The sequence below is a fragment of the Patella vulgata genome, chromosome 2 (genome assembly GCF_932274485.2).
Source record: "Patella vulgata chromosome 2, xgPatVulg1.2, whole genome shotgun sequence".
NCBI classification, from domain to species: domain Eukaryota; kingdom Metazoa; phylum Mollusca; class Gastropoda; family Patellidae; genus Patella; species Patella vulgata.
In genome coordinates this window covers 27,087,529-27,109,822 of record NC_065880.2, presented here as the reverse complement: position 1 = coordinate 27,109,822, position 22,294 = coordinate 27,087,529, and the positions used below count along the sequence as shown (strand labels likewise).

At 37.4% G+C, this 22,294-nt stretch overlaps 1 protein-coding gene across 2 annotated transcripts; it reads right to left on the bottom strand.

The window, feature by feature from the left end:
* Nucleotides 1-8,684: 8,684 nt before the first annotated feature.
* LOC126810707 (zinc finger protein 184) lies at nucleotides 8,685-21,972 on the bottom strand. Of its 2 annotated transcripts, none has more exons than XM_050535908.1 (3): nucleotides 21,805-21,972; nucleotides 17,028-17,692; nucleotides 8,685-13,756 (listed from the first exon to the last, which is right to left on the bottom strand). In XM_050535908.1, the coding sequence occupies exons 2-3, from the start codon at nucleotides 17,602-17,604 to the stop codon at nucleotides 11,895-11,897; spliced, it is 2,439 nt and encodes an 812-aa protein (XP_050391865.1). In that variant the 5' UTR covers nucleotides 17,605-17,692; nucleotides 21,805-21,972; the 3' UTR covers nucleotides 8,685-11,894. The 2 variants fall into 2 exon arrangements, with proteins under 2 accessions (XP_050391865.1, XP_050391866.1); XM_050535909.1 differs by having other exon boundaries at nucleotides 21,818-21,972.
* Nucleotides 21,973-22,294: the final 322 nt, after the last annotated feature.

Genomic DNA, 22,294 nt, shown 5'->3' with positions numbered 1-22,294 from the left:
AGGCTACCCTACAAGTCCTAACTCATCCAAAAGCTCCTCCATTTTATATACAAGAAGTAAAATGTAGCCATTGCGCATGTAACTAACTATAAACTTCCGAGGCGAAAGTCGCGGGTCGCCGATAAGGCAGTACGACGAAAAAGTCGCCGATCGGCGCCTTTTTCGTCGTGCTGGCTTAACGGCGACTCTCGCGTTGTATCTAGAAACACGCCGATCTAAATGGACGCTTTCAGCCACCACAGTAAAAACATATTTTAAAATGTGCGCAATTGTCTTGGGCTACGCCGCAAATGCGGGATTGTTTATTCCTTAAGAAGGGTGTGGGGTATGTGTTGGGGGGGGGGGGGGTAGGGAGTGTGTGTTTGTGGGGGGGGGGGGGAGGGTACGGCATTTGTACACATTGTTCATTAAACAAAACAGTCATCATCAGTTGGTATTAAGCCGAAAAGTTACTATATCCAGGCAAAATACTCCCCGTCACTCACACTGTACATAAACATGGAAACTGACAATTACCTGAATTAGTTTCATATTGAGCGACGTATTTTGTTGAATGTGCAAACCGTCCAAAAGACCTTTGCCAAGCCCGCGGCCCAGCACTACTGAAATAAAAAAACAGAGGACGTCATGGCTAGTAAGCCAACGAGTGGGGTTGTATATGATTAGGTAAGCCTAATTCTGCCCTTTGTAAGAGACGATAGATAGAGTACCTGAAAATCTCAGGATAAGATCACATTAATTGACTAATTTGACAGGCTAGAGATGGATGATTTAATTAGAAAAGCCAGGCACGTGTTGCAATTTAAGAGAATCCATTATTTAATTGTTACTAATCTAGTTCTTCAAGGTCGTCGGGAAAGCGGAAGTTAAATAAACCGGTCTTTATCTTCTCACTAGCGGGTTCGATTCGATTGTTGGCCTAGAAAGTTCCATGAGATTTCCCAGTGTGGGTTCCTTTTGTCAGTGATGCAGGCAGGATGCCCTGGCAAAATAACCCTTGCAACCTGGAATGCAATTGCTGTCCTGGCCAAGTTTCTCTCATGGCGTATGGCCATCTTCATTCATGCCGACGCAGACGCAAGACGTACACGACTGGGCCATGTTATTTCGGGACTAACATATTGTTCAATTTTATTTCAATAATTCGCAGGGAGCCTAAAATTCAGCCCCCCCCCACCACCACTAACACACACCCGTCATTTTAAGAAGTAGGCGGTTGTGAATTAAACTAGTAATGGCGAATCATTTTTTTATATATACTTTTGTGTGTCAGGTCAACTTGGAGAACTCAGTCAATGAGACAATGGCTTGTATTTCTAATTAGACATACATCCGATAACAAATCCAATAAATATCCTGTAATGTTTCTCAGACTTCCTGTAGTTATTGTCGGGATCAATAGGACTGACTTCTATCATTTAAGGCCGTTAAAATTGATTTGATCATTTTCAATAACAAGAATATATGAATTAAAAAATTCTTTTTTTAGGTACGAATAAAGATTGCTACCTGAGTACTGTATTTATGAATTACGATCACCTCGTACATACTTTGAAGCATTGATGACGTAACATTGGCCCATTAAGCTGCCAAACACGCCTTATTACACAGATTTTCCGAATAAAAAGTTGCCCTAACCCGGACACTAACCTTAAATACTATGGTTCAGAATAACCTGTTTCTGATTTTAAAACATCAACCACGTTAAACCTAAATTGATTTTCAAAAACCGAATAATTTAACCTCTTGTTAACATACTCCATTGATCATATGATATCGATTTTTTGGTGGATCAATAATCAATAATAGGGTCAGTCAATAAAAATTGTTTTGTCTACGTTTCATTGTCGTTTCGTCTAGATTTTTGTGCTGATGAACTGTCAAGGCCACATTAGCCAGTCGAAATATTGCACGTGTGTTTATCATCGTTTATTTTATTCAAGGCTATTTTAAGGAGTGGTGTTGGGGTTCGGTGGGCGGGGGGGGGGGGGCGAATGGTTTATTGTGGATCATAGATGCAAATTTATACGTGACAAGGAGTATCACCTCTCTCACTCTCTCTCTCTCTCTCTCTCTTCTTCGTGACTGAGGTGGGTGAGTGGTACACAAAGGCAGAGAGAGAGAGAGAGAGAGAGAGAGAGGTGCCATGTTATTTCAATAATTTGCAGGACTTTAATCGGTGGACCCGGAGTAAACGTTGGCCTACAAGCCTGAGATCGAAAACACGCCATTTAACTTAGTGACAGAGTTTATTGTCTAAAGCGCGTGTGTTAATCCCCCTACCCCTCTAACCCTACCTCTCACTGTAAGTAGCCTGGTACATACTGATATAAAACGTTCACCCACGCCCATCACGAACCTCCAAGATAATGCCTGATTCACATCATCATCATCCCAATCACGTTTCAATCTTGACCGTAGGGGATGATCGAGATTATAATTTGTGTGGGCCTTTGGTGTTTAATATTGAATTTTGAGTCGTTATCTTCCATAATATTACATTAATATTACCACTGTTTATAGATGCTGTCACGTGTTTTGCCTACACGTGCTCGGCAATTTAATGATAACCTTTATTTAACCCACTGTCCTTCAAAAAATAATTAAATATTTATGAGAAGGAAAGTATGGTGGACTATTTTACAGGAGAGGAGAAAAATACATGGCCTCTATGATCCCGCTGCACTCAATGTTGACGTACTACTAAATACACTAGGGAGCCGTGGTGGCTCAGTGGGTGAGACGCTAGAACATTAACCAGGCAAACAACGGGGTCTTGTCAATGTACACGTAAGCGTGTATGTAAAAGAACCCGTTACAGTTGCAATTCGATTGGCCGTCTTAATTATCCCGGTTGGTGTAGAAAAGTAAACCCATTTTATTTTATTTATATTTGGGTGCCGCTATCATTCTTTAGGTTTACAGGAGTTATAAAATTTCAAAATTCGAAAATTTGTCATGGGCCTACTGGATAGACACCCCGCAGATTGCAACGCATCAGATTTCCTCCAAAATGCCTTTTTATTATACAGGGGGGGGGGGGGGGGGGCAGTGGTAGTCGAGATGTTTGGGTAATGAGCGTACTGGGTTCGAAACTAATCCTCCTGGGACCGAGCAACATTTCGCTGGGCATGTTTCAGGAATCTGAAGTATTGGTGCATGGGGAACGGGCGGGTTTGTCCCCCACCCCACCAGTCACCCAATGTTTTGAATTTCGGCATACATTTAAGTGGAGCTGGAGTATCCAGATTGCAGCTGAAACTAATGATATAGAAATTAGCGCGACACTCACTTTCGATCGAATATCAGTAGACTACTCAAAGGGTATCATGGCCGACACAGTGCACAGAAAACGACAAATTGTGTATCATGGACTTTGTACCACTATATCGTTGTAAATCGTGATTCAAGCGTGTCACAAAAGGTATATAATTCTCAATTCTGTGTTATGTTCACCAAAATATGTTACTTTCCTTCTCTCAAAATTAGTGTGTGATTGTCACTTAACATCATCGGTATTGTCCCATTACTTGCTATACTAAAATATGCCCTTGTCAGGGTTGGCAACTGCGAGACTGGCAAGTAAAGTTTGTCTAGTAGTTCGGATGGGAAGAAAAGAAAAGGTTTACCCGTGTTCACACTGACTTGCACTTTAAAGAACCCACCTCGCATTGCACACGTAGTCATAGAAATAAAAAAAAATTACGTATGTTTCTCTCAAAGTATTATGGTGACGAGACGTTAAACCCCATTCCATTTCATTTCAATCCAAATATAAAATATATTTTAACCTCCTTCAGAAATCAATTCAGAGGGAAGGAAGTGGAGAACAAGACAGTCAGGTGTTATCTCGACCTGTCCCAATGGCTCCAAGACCACGAGAAGCTACCGCCATTGATGACAGAAGAGTTAGACGAAGGGAATATATAACTTAATTACATCAAATGTCAAAACACATGACATCAGTGGTGACATTTGATGATTATATCTGGAAGGCGAGATAGATCAGATTAGGTTCTATTTTAACCCTTTAAATCTCCCCACAGCTCCTTTATGTACCGTAGACAGCTTAAAGGAGGTGCCCCGGGCTCTGGTTACAAGTCGTGTATATCGTATTGCTGGCGGTTTTAATTCCAGTCTACGAACAACGTTGTGAAGGACGATTCAAGATAGGGAGATAAGGTAAGAAAAATGATGTAAGAAAAAACCCCACCAGCCTAACATGGAACCGAGTACGACATCATCGCAGCCATCTTGAAATCGTATTTATAATTAAATGGGTTTTAAAGGAGGCTTTTGTTTATTTGCCTTTTGGGCAAGTTATAGAATACCCTGAATATAAACTGTTTCTACACTGTGTGGGGCATGATAATATATGTTATCACAGTGATGTAAAGAAGAGAGAGAGAGAGAGAGAGAGAGAGAGAGAGGGAGTATATGGGAGGATTCTGTTTTAACCACGCCACATGATTCAATGACACATCTTATGCAAATGAGGCGTTATGTAAGCCGCGGTGGTCAAGCGATAGAACACTGGTGCACTGACCTCAAGAGTTAGAATCCCTGCGAACCGGGTTCTCAATGTGGCGTGTACGCGAAACCTAGGTAGATGGAATTAGAAGAGTGGGCGGAAACGTCGCTGTTGCACTCCGAACCGCTGAAATAAAATAATCAAATCCGGTTACCAAATTGGCATGGATAGGGATGGATCAAAGTGTGGGTGGGGGATAGGGGTAGAGCTGCAGCCAGAGGCTCTAATATAAAGCAAATAATTAATAATATTATGATTTTATTTATTATGTCCTATGTTGTATATGTCTGTACCACATAAATCTATCTATCGTACTTGACGTACAAATTGCATTTGTGCGAGTATGACAGACAATGACCAGAATCCCTTTCACCGTTGATGCAATGACATTTTCAGGCAGGGGCTCCATGCAAGCTTAATCCGGTTCCGGTCGAACCCTTGACAAATGAACGTCGACGAATAGGCGGAAAATAATCATGTTAGTCTCGATATGGTCGAAATATTGTGTTTGCAAGAGGTTAAACTCCACTGCATAACATTCCATTATATTTGAATGATTCAGTTTTTACTGCGTATATATAAAACTGAAAATAGAAAAAGGGCCCATTCAAAACCTAAACTACTTTAGGTGTGGGTGTGGCGTGAATGAAGCAGCTGTGACCAGTTTGCGCAATTCGAGACTTCAGTGGTTTCATTGACCTTGTCTCTGATCACCCTTTAAGGAATGATTGTAATTATATAAATGTCACGAGTACATACTTACATGCTGATGGACGTATGAATGACAATTAAATACTGCAATAACGCCAGAAAAATATCCAATGATGTCCGAAAAAAACATAAATAGTTTCAATAAGAGCTTTTGTATTAATGGGTGCTTTTTTCCCCTTTTGGGTAAGTTTAAAGTACCTCGAGCATAATATAATGATGTTATTACAAATCATAACGTATTCACTGATGTAACAGACTGTTTTATATGGCTGAAATTAGATTTTCTCTCATTAATAAAAAATAAAACCCATGTATATATATATATATTTATTTTTAATAACCCGCTTGAAGAAACTGATTAAGAAATGCCCTCCAGTATACATTTATACCTCTGTAGAGAGAACCATTTGTAAAACGTTATCTAATACAAGAAACAAATGTTTGAATATTATGTTATTAAATCATAAATTTGTCCAACATACGCCCACTTCAGCCATGTCGTCAGGGCATATGTCATGTAATGTTCTATGAGAGAAATTTCGTCCGTTTTCACCCACTCTTCGTCGAATTCCTACTGCCAAGGGTTCTTTTATATGAACGAGTACACGGGATCTCTGTTTTTCATAACACCCGAAAAACAACTAGACTATCTCCCAGGTGTGTATACGAAAGAGAATATGACAGATATTAGCTGAGTGACATTCAAACAAAACTTGGAAATTTGGGGGAGATATTTATGTAATTCGCATGCGTAAATGTAATGAAAGGGGGTTTAATGTCCTACTGTTCTGTTCCGACTGAGCTAATGAAGTCGGTTGCATGCGTAAAAGGTGGTCCAATTACAGCTAAAAAACTTTATCAAAGAAGAATATGTCAAAAAGAAAGAAGCATTTATAATTGCCAGGGCCATCTTAACAGCATTATAGGCCTCCGAGAAAATAGGTGCACTGGGGTCCCCACCTACACAACCACTTACAGGAATAAAGATAGGTTGCCAGACAACGAAACATATGCCCGGGCGGTCAACAAGGGTTGTCGCATATTTATAATTTTCGTTTGGGGGTTTACAGTGTTCTACAAACTGAAACAAGGGCCTTAACTCTGGAAGTAATTTACAGAAATTAGTGCATATAAATTTCATACAGATCGGATGACAAACTGTTTTCATTCGAGTGTACACAAGGTCCAACAAAGTGAAACAAGGGCCATAACTCTAGAAGTAATTAACGGAAATTACTGAAATTCAATCGGATGTTTCGTTTCACTAAATTAAAGGATGCATATAAATTTGAAACAGATTACATGATAACTTTTGTCGGGCGAGTGTTCACAGGGTCCAACAAAGTGAAACAAGGGCTCTAACTCCAGAAGAATTTAACTGAAATCGTTGAAATTCAATTGGCTTCTTCGTTTCACTAATTTAAATGATGCATATAAATTTCACACAAATCGAATGATAACTTTTGTCGTTTTAACGTTCACAAGGCTATACAAAGTGAAACAAGGACCATAACTCTAGATGTAATTAACGGAAATTGCTTAATTTCAATAGGAGTATAAATTTCACTAATATAAATGGTGGATATAAATATCGTTAGAGCGTTCACAAGGTGCAACAAAGTGAAACAAGGGCCATAACTCCAGAAGAAATAAACGGAAATTGTTAAAATTAAATAGGCTTCTTTATCTCTTTAATGTAAGCAACATATATATCAATTTCAAAACAATCAGATGATCAATATACGACCAGATTTCCATGTGGGCGTATAAAAATGTAAATGGTCGATGAAAATAAACACATATTTATTGTATTCGTACTTTTAATAAAATCGGTGTTTATTAAAAAGTCGTACAAGTCACATATAAATTAGTAACTGCCAAGCATGCCCGTGCGTTAAGACGGCCGTGTAATTAACTTCCACAATCTAAGTTACTCAAATATGAATCAAGTTTGTCAGGTACATGTATCAAGCTAATAAAACATCTAAATCTTAAAATAACACTGACATTTACACTTCTTATACAATATGTCCCATAGGCGTTGACAAGGCTTTTGCCCTGAGCATTGCTGTTCCTGTTCAACTCAAACGTCTTCGATGACGTTTCCATGCACACGCATATTGATTATTACAAGGGCACATGGAAATGTTGTAATATTATGACGTGGTTGTTTGATCAGTATCCTATTTATGCCAAGAAGAGAGGGGATTGGATTTTATAAATTGACGAGTAATGAAATTAGAAGTCAAATTAAATGTAGTTTGCCAGGCAAAATATACGCCTACAATTACAGTCGCCCATGCAGTCCATTGTGGTACATAAAGGGCAAATCTGTATCATATAAAACACAGTTGCACCCAAACTGCTTATTTATGTCCGTTTAGCCCGAAATGCCTCCTTCAATTCATTTTCCGTAAATTGGCGGGTTCCAGGGTGAAATAACCAGTAGCCAATCGTGTTCACGAGGGGTGATGACTCCGGAATGGAAAGTCGCGGAACACTCAGTATCGCCAGGGTTCATCTTCTCATGACCCCAATGCTTCAAACTAAATTTGAAAAGAGGGGATTACTCCGTAACGGAAAGTTGTGGAAAGCTAATTATCGACAGGGTTCGTCCTTTTATGACTACGCCGCGGTGCTTCCTCGTATGACCACGGCGCTTCACACCAAATTTGAAAAGAATCTGTCAAAAACTGTAGCCTCTATTGCGTTCACAACCCAATTGTTGGCTGACGGACCGACAGACAGGGGGACGTAATACGCCCACATTTTGGTGTGGGCGTATAAAACTGTGAAATTATTACTTGAGCATATGAGAGGTGGCTCTGGAATCTTCAAAACAAGCAATCTAACCCAGACCATTACATTCAGTGGCCGCAGCAACCCTAAGACCCGAATCTGACTGATTACGCCATCGGGATTACCCACAGTTCCGTGCAAAACACGACTAAAGCTCGCCGTAACAGACCGTTTCATTGGCTAATTCCCCACACCATTCAGAACACGTCAATGATAACAACTCTTCCAGATCCTAGTGTAGTAAAGACAAGTAACACAAAATTTTGAAATATAAAAACGAAACGAATAGGATCTGTGTTTTAATCAGATTGTTTTAGCGATGAACATGCAATTCGGAGCGAAGTTGTCAAACATCCATCTTTTACAACACATGTACAACCATGTATAGGTACAATCTCGAGAATCATATTAAAAGCAAAGCCAAGAAATATTGTGACCGTCGAATTGGCAAGTGGAAAATACGGCTGGTAGTTTTATTTCAAGGGAGAAACTCGTGATCGTTGTTAATAGATTATTTGAACGCAGCGTAGGTTTCGACTTGGCCGAAGTGTACACAGGTCACCACCAGCCAATATGTTTTAAAATAAAAGGGTTCCAGAATACACCGTACGTCTAAAACTTTTGAATGAGATAATATAACAAAAACATTTCAAAAACTTTATAAGCATATAAAATACAACAAGTACATTATTATTATAATAAATGCAGAATACCAGTAAATACTGACTGACTGGCTCAAATCTTCACTTTTTGCCGATTTGAAAAAACTGTTTGATAAGTAAAAAAGATAGATTGCCATACAACGAAACATAAGCCCACATCAGCTAAGTCGTCCGGAAGTCAACTAGGGTCGTCACACATTTATTTTTTGGTCAGTAATGCAAACATTTACAGCACACTAAAATCTGACTTCGTGTAACAACCCATTAAGTAATTATCGGAAATCATTTGAATTTATTTGGCTTCTAGACTAGTTCTGCCCTATACTAATGTTTAGTATATACATGTATATAACATTTAATATCAAGGGCCAAAACTCTGGAAGTAATTATCGGAAATCAATAGAATTCTTCGTCTCATGACCTCAATCATTGTGTATAAATTTAAAGTCAACTTCAGCCTCTAGAGTATCCACAAGCAATTGTGGACCCCGGACACACCGACGGATGGAAGGGATCGACAATATACGACCACATTTCAATGTGGGCGTATAAAAATACAGATTTGATTCACAAAATATATCCATGCAAACAAGACATACAAAGGATTTTTTTTCTTTGGCATTCACTTGTTGCCAATTTGAATAATGTGTGGCAAGCAAAAATAAACTACATAGTTTTGATATACCAAATATGTATATCTGGGTGAGTAAACACCAAGGACAAATAAGCACTGAGGTAAATTATACAACCTGACGGATTGTGCACAATGTATCGTGGACAGTAGGGGTACTACTGACTGACAATCTGTGGCTGATAGACTAAATGCACACTTTTATCACAGATTGTTTGAGAGCGAGGAGAAAGAGAGAGAGAGAGAGGGGGGGGGGGAGTAACACCTGCTAGCCTCTGGTGAAAACCAAATCACTTGACTCAACTGACAGGCATTATGATCTAAAAAACATTAGATCACCCAACCATTTGATTGAAGGGGGCTAATATATGTATGTATGTAGAAGGGACAACACATAAACATCGATTGGGTATTATGACAAATAATTATGACTGAAACATGGTAATGCAATTCCTTACACGTAGTAAGTACATGAACAACGGGTCTGGAAAGTTGCCTTTGTGGATCGCCACGTGGCGGTCGAAGGAACTTAGGAAGACGATATCTGCATGGATTGTGCACTTCGCTTGTGAATCGCGCGTTTTCGACGAACCGTATGAATTCCAGGTACTGGTAGGTATTAAAATAATTATTGGATCACACATTTAATGGTTTCGCTGACCAATTGCTAGTTAAATTTAAATCTTGGTTGAATATAATCTCGAACAGAACACACCGAGAAACAGTCATTAATAATCTATTTCCGACACAATCTCCAATGCCGAATCCCCGATGACACGTGACATCGGTTGGAATTAGGTCAGTAAACCAGGGGTGATAGTTTTAGTTTTAAATAGCGTTTACCGTTATGATTTTTTATTTTATACAGACGCTGACAGAGGCTTAATTTTAAAAATATTGTCATTATTATTATTGAAAGCTATGGCATAGTCGCACAGAATTTTATTTTAAAGCAATTTCAATTATGGTTGCCACGTGATCAATCAAGGACGAACGAATAAAAACATTTGCAAGTTACGTGATAGACAAAAACTACAAATAAATTGTGTTTTGAAGAAATACCATGGTGTCGTATCAGCTTATATTCATCGAAAAAACCTACACAATAATTTAATCAGGAATATTACAGTTCTGGTCGGTTCATTTCAAAATGGATTAAGAACCCTGATGAATATGTAAATATAACCTTCATCGTATCCCAATGGCTGATGGTTCTTATACCTGTACATAAAATAAACACAGATGTGCCTCAGTTTGAACGACAAGGCATACTTTCCTTGTTGGCCCGTTTTTAGTCAAAATGACAGTTCCCTACCACCTCTCAAATATTTGTGCCTGCCAATCTATACATGGCTTGACCTCAGGTGTTTGCTCCCATTCGAATGACTAGGCAACAGGGGGGGCTTACTAGGTTTGAAAAATCCTGAAATTCTACTTAGCCCATGTCAGAATTCCAACTTAGATTTGAGTTTTATGCTCCAGGGAGTAACAATCAGAAATACATGTACATGTATAAACAAAACCATTATTAAAGAAATTCAATATATAAAACATAATTATATACATGTACATCCAGGTAAATGCTTTCTCACATATATCAAAAAAAAAGGAGTGTAAAATCATTACTTAAACAGGCATTGTGTAAGAGCTAAATCTAATTATTGAAGGTCCTTCTTTGGGCCTTAAATTATATATATAAAAATATAAATGAAACATGCAACCACAAGAAATGGGATCTCCAAAGTATTAAACTGGCTTGTGATTTGTCTTTCAAGCTGATAAGAAAGTAAAGAGTAAAGATACATGTACATGTACCAATCCAAAAAAGGGGGGAGGGGTATGGATAGAGAGTACATGTAGATACTATTTCAATAATTTGCTTGAAGGGGTCTTTACAGAAGAGGGAAGGAGGAAACCCAGGAGATTAGGTGGGCTTGGAAATGAATTTATTTCTTGCACAAATAACAGACCGAATAACCTGCACACACATTCACACACTCACTCTCTTATAAACAAATTTAATGGTGTGTATCATTAACCAACAGGACAAAAAACACCCTAGGTAAGTGTAAAATTGGAAGTATATGTAATGTGATTACTGAAGACTTTTCGGATGTCAAATTGCCATATTATATGCCATTTATACATGTACATGTATAGGACCAAATCCACAAAAAAATGCATTAAGCACATACAAAACTATACAAAAAGTTCACTGGTTCCAAGTTTTTTGACAATTTTTGAAATATATTTTGATAAGATGAGTTTTTAATCAAGATATGAAGAGTAACAAAGAAGTCACAACCTATATTATTTAACATATAATAACAATCTATTCTAAGTAACACAATCACAATCTATTTTAAGTACATGTCACACAATCAATTCCGAGTAACAATTGATTTTAAGTAACAATGGATTAAAAAAAACAACGGTTTCCAAGTAATAATCGATTTCAAGTAACAATCGATTCAAATAACAATCGAAGTGATTTTAGTTTTCTGTCATAAGGTATATCAGAGCTATACCAGTACATATACACAGTAACATTAACTTTTTTTCACTCATCTAAATGAAACTTCTCAAAATGGTCCTGTAAATGTTCCTGTTTCACAAAATTAACATAGCAAACTTGACAACGATATAATGTCTTATCAGAATGAACTGCACGATGTCGTTCTAAATTTATTTCATACCAAAAGCCTCGTCCACAATCAGGGCATTTGAGCTTATCCTGTTCCAAATCATCTATGATTTTTGTATCTAATGATTCTTCATCAATGTCATCAACCATGTCCCTTGAATGCGTTTTTTGGTGTCTCTTAAGGTTTTTAAAGGCACTGAATGTTCTCCCGCACTCTATGCATTCAAACTTTTTCTTTTTCTTTTTTGTAGAATGATTTTCGTGTTTTGGAAGATCTTGATGACTCTTTAGGTGTCTTTTGAGATTCTTGAATGAACTTAATTTCTGGTCACAATCAGAACATTTGAACTGTTTACCTCGTTTTTTATTAACCTGTTGATTTTCAGTTTTTGGAAGATTTGCATGTGTTTTGCTGTGTCTTTTAAAGTTTTTGAGAGAGGTCAATTTTATTCCACATTCCGGACACTGATATTTTTTACTCAGCCTTTTTGAGGAGGGCTCATTTGGATTACATGTAATTGGGAGGACTTTGTGCTCTTTGGTATGCCTGTTGAGATTTGTGAGAGAGGTTAATTTCAAACCACATTCAGAACACTCAAAAAACTGCCTCTTGGGTTCTTTTTTAATTTTGTTTTCTGTAATAACAACATGAGTTTTTAAATGACTGTAGAAATTTGTTAAATTAATCACTTCCAGATCACAATGTGGACATGTGTATTTCACTGATAACATTGGATTTGTGCTTTGGTGTTCCTGAACATTTGTCACTTCATTGTTGCTCTCAAGGGGTTCAACATTAAACTCTTTGAAACCTTCTTGTTGTTCTTCAGAGTTCGGATTATGGACTTTCTGGAAGTGTTCGTTTAGACTGTTTGAGTCGGGCAGAATTAGTTTACAAAGCTGGCATTCAATAATTCTACATTCGTCTTCTGAGGAACTCTCAGGACATCTAGAAGTGGCTGTATCTTGATTTGTACTATGCCCATCATGAATTTTAAGGTGCCTTCTGAAACTTGCGGAACATTTTGCATCAAAACTGCAGTGAGGACAAGTGTATTTTATTGTAGATTCCACTATAGGAACTGAATTAGTAGCTTTTCTTTGTGTTTTTTGACCAACATCTTTGTTATTCTGTCTGTGTTGTTCAGAGGAGGTCGTACAGGTACTCGATGGATTTTGTTTTTTAGACCTGTGAGTTTTCAGATGTTTCTGGTAAGTTGATAAATAAACCATTTTACGGCCACAATATTCACAGGTGTATTTCACACTAGACTTAGGCTTTCGGGTGTTTGAGTTCTTAGTGGATAATGAAATACTAGGGAGGTTTGATTTTTTAAATTCCTTTCCAGACTTTGATTGTTTGGATTGATCCTCATCCTCATACTCTGGAAGTTCATCAGTCTGCTGAGGAACTGGGTGTTCTTCCATAACAATATTTTGACTAGGGTTCTCTGGCATTTCCGGGTGTTCGTGCTCATTATGCACATAGTTCAAGTGATCCTCTAAGCTTTTTTTATCGGGCAAAACCAATTCACAATACTGACACTGGGTACGATACTCACAGTTTCGACAGTGGCGTAAAAATACGCCAGCCTTATCAAAAGTTTGTCCACAAAATTTGCATGAATAAATTTTTGTCTTTGGCATGTTGGTGGTATCTTCATCAGGTTGTTCGTGTTCGTGATAATCGAAACATACAGTTCGACATTCTGGACAATAAAATGGTCTTCTATGTCCACGAGTTGGTTTCCTGGTGAACGACAGTGTAGGCTCAAAACCTAAACAAGAAGAAAAATAAAATCAAACTTATTACTTGGTCAAAACAAAACATGTCTATTTTCATTAATTTCCAAATTCAAAAAATTAAAACAAACTTTAATTAACAGACATGCACAATGGGTGAGTCATTATGCAAGTAACTGATTGAGTTGTCAAACCCCTAGTCCTAATTTGTTAATCTATACTGAACTATTAAAATAGATAGTGTGCCAGGTTCTGCAAGAAACACAGCGACTGAACTTGTCCTTTTCCATCCTTTGACTTTCGAAAATGAAATGAAATGAAACGAAATGGGATTTAACGTCCTACTGTTCTGCTACTATACTGGGCTAATGAAGACAGGCATACGCCATACAGTTTGCTATGAGGGAAATTTTGCCCGGGCAGCGGCACTATCGCCTACTCTTATATCGAATTCCAACTGCCAGGGGATCTTTTACGTGCATTCTAATGTATACACGGGACCTCAGTTTTTCGTCTCTTCCAAAGGACTAGCCAGCTGTCTTTGTCAGGCCCTCCGTTCTGCACCACTGACATGAAAAACCACGTCGGAAAATCAGGATGAACTTTCTCAGCCAATGCAGGGATCGAACACCCGACCTCCAGGCTAGCGAGCCAGCGTCTTAACCACCTTGCCTCCCCTTTGACTATCGAGTTTAGATACACGCATCATTCCTTCAGACAAAAAAACCAAAAAAAAACGGTTGTCATGCAACAAAACATCCACAGTACTTCTCTAGTCCTACATATAGCGGTCCATACATGTAGTTGCACCAGTAATCAATAGGCTTTTTCGTTTCATGAATGCAAACACTGCAAATATTAATTCAGAGATCAATCCTACGATAACCACATGTACATGTATACATGGATGGTCAACAAGATTCTTTAAAGCAGACAAAGGCAATAATCCCATAAGTAATTATTGGAAATCATTAAAAATAAAGAGGATTCTTCATCCAATGACCATAGTAAACACAACATACAAATGTAAAAGACAACTAAATGATAACTGTAGCCTCTAGAGCCTTCACAAGATATTAATAAAAAGTGATTAAGGGCAGTAATGTCAACAGTAACTAGCGGAAACTGTGAAAATCAATAGCATAAACATTGTACCGTGTATTATATTCAAAGTGACTCGATGAAACAATTATGGTAGTAATTATGAGAAATCGCTGAAGTTCAATACATATAGGCTTATCCTCCAATCATCAGTAACAGATGGACAGACAGACAGGAAGGAAGATACATGTACTATAAAAAGATAACATTAAATTGTGGTTTGACTTTATACCCAGATTGGCTCAGTTCCTTGAGCATCTATCTATATATAACCTATTTTAAAGATAGGCTGCCAGGCAACGAAACATACGCCCACAGCAACTAAATCGTCCGGGCAGTCAACAAGGGTTGTCGCATATTTTTACTTTTTTCGGTAATGAAACATTTATAATACACTAAAATCTGATTAAGAGCAACAACTCACGAAATAATTATCAGAAAACTATTAGAATTTGTTTGGTTTTTATAAAGTTCTGCCCCATGCAAACGTTTTGTATGCAAAGCTTTTAATATCATAGATTTAACTGTTCAAGTCATAAAAATTCATTGAAAATCAATATACTTGTTCGTCTCAAGATCTTAAACTTTGGCAGTAATTATCGGAAATCGTTGAAAATCAATAGGAATCTTCGTCTCATGACCCCAAACACTGTGTATAAATTTAAACTCAATCGGATATTAACTTGAGCCTCAAGAGCATCCACAAGATTTTTTGAAGTGATCAAGGGCCATAACTCTGGCAGTAATTATCGGAAATCGCTGAAAATCAATAGGCTTCTTCGTCTCATGACCTTAAACACTGTGTATACATTGAAAGTCAATCGGATATTAACTTTGGCCTCTAGAGCATCCACAAGATTTTTCAAAGTGATCAAGGGCCATAACTCTGGCAGCAAATATTGGAAATCGCTGAAAATCAATAGGCTTCTTTGTCTCAAGACCTTAAACACTGTGTATAAATTTAAAGAAATTGTGGACGCCGGACCGACGGACGGGGGCGACGACAATATACGACCACATTTCAATGTGGGTGTATAAAAAGGACAAGAATTAATTTTGTATTGTTTGCCTTTTAATTTCAGTATAAGTATAAGACGGGCATATGCCATGCAGTGTGTTACTTGGGAAACTCTGCCTAGACAGCTGCATGTGGCCTACTCTTACATGTAATTGAAATCCTAACTGTCAATAAGTTCTTTTATGTGCAGGCACACGTCAATGTATACATGCCAACACAGGGCCTCGATTTTCAGTCCCATCCAAACAACTAGATGATGCTGTTCCTTGGGCAGACCCTCCACCCTGCAACACTGACAAGAGGAATTTACAAGTACAGTAACTTTAAAACATCCCACCTTAAAACACAAGTGCATGACTGTTTATATAGTACATGTATACTGTATATTAATCTTAAAATCCCCACACAACTGCAGTACAAAAACAGACTTAAATGAGAGGTGGTTTATTCACTTTCATAGCGTTTAAAATATCTTTTACTTTCTGCGCTCTCCGCTGGCATCATAATTCGATCCAGTAGCTACATGTACATAGAACTACCGCTGGTCCAGCCACTGTTAGTCTTTTAAGGATGCGTGGCCATCACCCCCCCCCACTCTATTCCTGTATATTAATCTATTAAATTGTTTTCCTGTTTATCCATCTTTAATTAAATCTTATCATTGTTAGAATTGTATTTTTAACATCTTCGGCTAAAGCTGATGATCATTAATTGTAATTTTCAGACAATACATATACAGGTATCTAATTTTTATCGGATTGATTATTCAACAATTAAATAAGAAAACCAAAATAGATAATCTTCCGGATTAAAAACAGACAAATGAAATGATATTAGTATTATTAGCCAGCACTTACATGTGGTGCTACATGTACATCTAGTCATCTACATTTATTGCTTATTTAGATTATATAGTCTGCAGAATATTACCAAATTATCTTTATAAATACTGAATGGAATTGAACCATTTTTAGACTGCTTCATACTTTTAGAAATTCAGCTTCCGACATTTTTGCAAACGGATTCAAAACCCTTCAAATGACGATCAGTAGGTTTAATTTTAAATTACTATAATAAACATACAAATGTTTATTACATGTATGATATCCATCAAAAAAAAAAAATTCCAGATGAATAGTGCAACTACATGTATACAAAATACTGGTACATTTATTGCAAATACTTACCACCCTCAGTTTCATTAGCTATAGAACTGAAATTAGAAGACGGGAGTGGTTCATCATAAGTCAGACTTGGTGCATCACAGGAAGGGGTTGGTGCATCACAAATGATTGGTCCATCGTTTATTGGACTATTTTCACCTTCACAATATCCTAGATCAGATTCTTCTTCCTCTCGAGCGGCATATCTATTTTGCATTATACCTAGAGGTCCACAAACGGATTCAGTTCCCGTTCCACTCAAGCCAGGTAAATGTTGATAAGAACTACATGATGAGTTATCATCTTCGATGGACACGCCCACAATAACACAATCCTCCTCCTCATTATTTCTATTGCTAGTTTTAGTGATTGCTGACTGGGACTGAATTTGATTATGGCTATTGGATGGACCACCTCCCCAATATATACTGGGTATATTCGTTCTGTGATCTTTGAGTCCAGTGCCATCATCATCTATAACAATGCAAGACTCGCTTTCAGGAACTCTATAACCGGCAGGTGGAGGACTGGATATCTGATTAATGGATATGGGTACGACATCTGCATAGTCTATATAAACAAAGGATTCGTCACAAGACATATCTAATGTTTATTTACTGCTGTAAATATCTCAATTTTAACTGCCCAACATTACCATTCATTCTAATCCGGTAGTAATCAGCTTTCATCTATAAAAAATAAATTAAAGAAAAAATGAAAGGGATACAAACAAAGACTGATGAATTATAACAGTTAGAGATCTACATGCATCTAAATTTAACTTCTCCCTCTTCCTATTCAGTTTCATCTATAAACATAAGATAGGTTGCTAGCCAACGAAACATACATGTACGCCCACAGCAGTTAAATCGACTAAGTGGTCGACAAGGGCTGTTGCATATTTATTCGTTTGTACTGTAGGTAATTGGGGGCATTTACAAGTCATTTCAGGTTTCACAAGGTTTTACAAACTGAAACAAGAGCCTGGAAGTAATTTACAGAAATTGTTGAAATTTGACAGGCTTTTTAATTTTACTAATTTAAATATTAAATAATGCATATAAATTTCATACAGATTGGATGATGTAAAACAAGGACCATAACTTTAGACGTATATGACGGAAATTGCTGAAATTTACACAAATTGTTAAAATTCAATAGGCTTCTCCATTTACCGAATTAAAATGATGCATATAATATAAATTGTACATAATGGAGAATAACTTTGTTGCACTAATTAAGTGCATGGAATCAGGGCATGGAAATCTCAACTAGAAGGTCTCGGAATCGAATCCCAGCTGGGCTGGGTAGACGCTTAGGGATAATTGAAGCTTAGCCTTCACTTGCCATTATGTTTATATTTTCTGAAAGTGAAACATTGTAGATTCTGGAGAGAGAGAGAGAAAGAAATGGGGTTTAACATCCACCTGACACAAACTAGGTCATTTTGGGACTAACACATGGTTCAAGTTTACTTCAATAATTTGCTTTCGCGTAGGGGTCTTTAGTAGGTGGAGGTAACTGGAGGACCTGGAGAAAACCCACGAGGTTGGACAGACGGCCCTACTTTACGTAAAACCGGGGAATCAAAACCCTGCCAGTTGGCTCAATGACAGACTGCATGATACAGCGCGCACGTGCTAACCATTTGGCCATCCAACCCCCCCCCCCCCCCCTGTAGATTCTGGAAGACAGCAAAGTTGCAGGTTTTATATATATATGTGACATACATTAGATTGCAGGACAATAGCTTTCACAATTGGTGACCCAGACATTTTAATTAAAAGGGCACATAAAATGGCCAAACACAATTATAAACTTTACAACAATTTCACAACAATATGATTAAATAGAGAATCTCCTACCAGTCTTTTTTGATATCAAAAAATATCAACACAAGTTGATAAAGTAACAAAAACGAGGCTCTGCCGAGTTTTTTTTTACTTTATCAACGAGTGTTGATATTTTTTTTATATCAAAAAAGACGAGTAGGAGATTTTATTTATCACCCAATCCCTTCTTACATGCACAAATAGATAAATATAATTCTTTGCTGTAGATTTCACTTTTACTGAACATTACGGCGTAGTGATACATCATTTTTTGACAGCAATTCAACCATTGCAAAGACCTTTATATTGACCCAGTGTTTCCATCAAGGTCAATTGAATAACAATAGTTCATTTTTAATAAAAAAAAAAAGTTACTTTTAATAAGAAATGAACTGTTCTTTGAAAATAAAAAAAAGTAGTTCCTTTTCAATTGACCAATCAAATTCATATAAGGAGATATCGCAGTAGATTATGAAATATATCACACAAGCGATATCTACTGTAGAATGTATTATTGGGGGATAAAATTATTTGTTATATTGACATTTACGTGCCAAAAATGCTCTTAAACACTTTTCAATTTTTCGATATAGGCCTACACTAATGTTTATTGACTATTAAATTCATATACTGACTGAAATAATCATTACCGAAGGTACAAATAAGCAAACATATGGTTCAATTTTATTTCAATAATTCGCTTGTGCATAAGGGTCTTTTGACTTTAGCAGTGAGAGGAAAATGGAGGAACCGGGGAAAACCCATGAGGTTGGACAGGCGACCCTACTCCTTGTCACATACAACCGGGGAATTGAAACCCCACCAGTTGATTTAATGACAGACCTTATGATACAATGCGCACGCACTAACCATTCGGCCATCCAACCCCCCTATAACTCGAGGAGCAGACGTAAAATAAAGCTATTTCACACACATTACCTTTCTTGTCTTGAATTGTTATGGATTACAAACTTGAGACTGGAAAATTTTTAATTGAATTTTAAAATGGTGCTTTATCTTTGTATTATTGCGAGATGTGGAAATTCAAGCAAACAAAAGAAACATGATGGGCCTTTTTTCTGATACACAGCAGAATCTAGTCAATTTTTGTTCATATGCTTCAATTAACATATTTGACTCTTTAACTAATCAATACCTATTCCCAATCTATTGTATAATATACGTAAATCAAAAAGTTTATATAGAATGAATCAAGCTCCACTGGGGCTCATTAAGTTGGTTTTCCAAAACTTGTGCCTTTTTCGCAAAATGAGCCAATCCGATATTCAATTGTAACGTATGTCAGATAAACCGGATTTTAATTCAGTCATGTGACAAAGACAACAGAACACATGTACGGCTGTGGCGACTTCTTTGATGATTTACAAAAATTGAATGCCCAATCAACAATCTTAATCCCCAGATGATAATTAATCTATTGCTTGTTGAGGTTAACAGATGAACTTAATTCCAATAACCAGTTATAATAAGTAATTGTATGGAGAAAGTGTAATATCCTTTTTGTATTGATTCGTTTGAAATTATAACCATGTGTGAATGTGTGATTTGAAATTATGCAATAGAGGAATGTGTGGGATAAGAGGGTTGTGCAATAATAAATTTTCACCCAACTTGTTGGTTTAATCGGAAGCCTATTATTGTAGGTGTACTGTTGGCTTAGGTTACTTGATTTTTGGGGGGGATTTTTGATCAAAAGAAAAGGGACGGACAAATTCTAAATAGGATCCAAAATTAAAGCACAATTTATAGAGACTATGTTAAGTACTCTCGCTCATTTCATATAAAACAAATTATTCCATAGTTAAATTAATGGCGTTTCATTTACATTGTTCACTTAAATATCAAATTTTTCATGGCTTAATCCATGCTAAATTATAGTAGCTAAGTCTCTAACTCAATATCATCAAAAGTTTTCGACATTGCAAACACAAATTATTTGTCAATTTATATCAACATTGATGTTGTGATCTTACCGGGAAAAGATGGGTTTCTGATATCCAATATTTACATTTTACCATAATGTGTTTCAGCGTCATGTGTAGCAAGGGATTCAAAGAACGAGGCTAGACATATTCCACAAGTCATGAGAAACGGTGACACAATTTAATGGCATATTCCTATCTGGAGAGCATTCGCAATAAATACTATCAGTGTAGACCGGAATAACCAGACGCTAGAGATTGCCATTCGACTGAGACTTCTGGCATATTTCGCCGGACAGAACTGTTTAGAAATTACAGTAAAAACAGAAATGATTGAATGTAAATTATTTATATATTTATAAAACATTATTATATTATGCGTTGCGACCCATTTGTGTCAATTTCTAGGTCCCAAATATTAACGATTTGGCTCCTTAAATTATTTAATATTTAAAAGAAAACAAAATCAAAATATCAATGATATGCTTGAGAGTAGAATAATGTCCTGGGATTAAAGCAGGCCTATCATCAATGGCATCTGCCAACCTGTTTAGCACTAGCAGAAGGGGACGTATTTTCAACAGCATGTTGTGTCGCACATACTGACTGTAGCGAGGTAAGCAAGGTCTTATTTTCTCACTGAAATGTTCTCTTACATTGTACAGGCGTTCACAGTGACTGGCCTATGCAGTAAAAAGTTGCCCAGTAAAATTAACTGGGAATCGAAAGTATTTCGACAAGGAGTAAGGACAAGGTCAACGATTCAATAGGACGGTTCCTGAACGTACAGGGCGAGTGTTATAAGATCTACGTTCAGAGCTGAACTACTCCTGGACATGCCAAACAATAAGCTCACACATCACCCCTCTATTATCTGCCTTTAAACTAACTATACGGCCGTACTAATAACATATGTGTATACTGTAAAAATTGGCTGCAATAGCAATACACGTATCCTACATTAGACTTTAGTGTCATTACTGCAGACGAACTGCAGACACATGGCGCGATGGCGCGTATACTTACTTCACGAACTAACCTGGGTCAATTAACACCGTATGCTAGCAATAGACATTCAGCTATCATCGATACTAACAATTTAGCTGACAACGCGTTCGATTCAGTGCAACATGAGCTACAACAAAAATATGAAACGTCAACAAACAGACGATATTCTTTCTGGAACGCAAACATGGCGGCCTCCATCCACCACTTCCGGTTGGACTCACGCCACAATAAAATACTTTGATCCACTCGCTTAGACTGGCCGAAATACGGTTATAACTTACTTTTCTGCACCGACTGGAATAAGGAAGGCGAGCATACCACATAATGTGGCATCAGGGAAATTTGACCCCAACAGCGGCGCTACTTGACTAATAAACTCGTAGGCTATTTCAAATTCCAACTGTCAATGCGGTTTTACGTGCAACCCAATATCTACACGGAACCAGATTTTTGTGCCATCCGATCCGATCGACTAGACACTGGCGGGGGTAGGCCCTACTGGACCGGC

Bases quoted from the DNA above. Each gene is read 5' to 3' on its own strand.
- LOC126810707 (XM_050535908.1), bottom strand. From the start codon at position 17,604: ATGTCTTGTGACGAATCCTTTGTTTATATAGACTATGCAGATGTCGTA. The intron at 13,757-17,027 runs GTAAGTATTTGC...CTTCTTGTTTAG, and splicing joins AGCTAATGAAACTGAGGGTG to GTTTTGAGCCTACACTGTCG.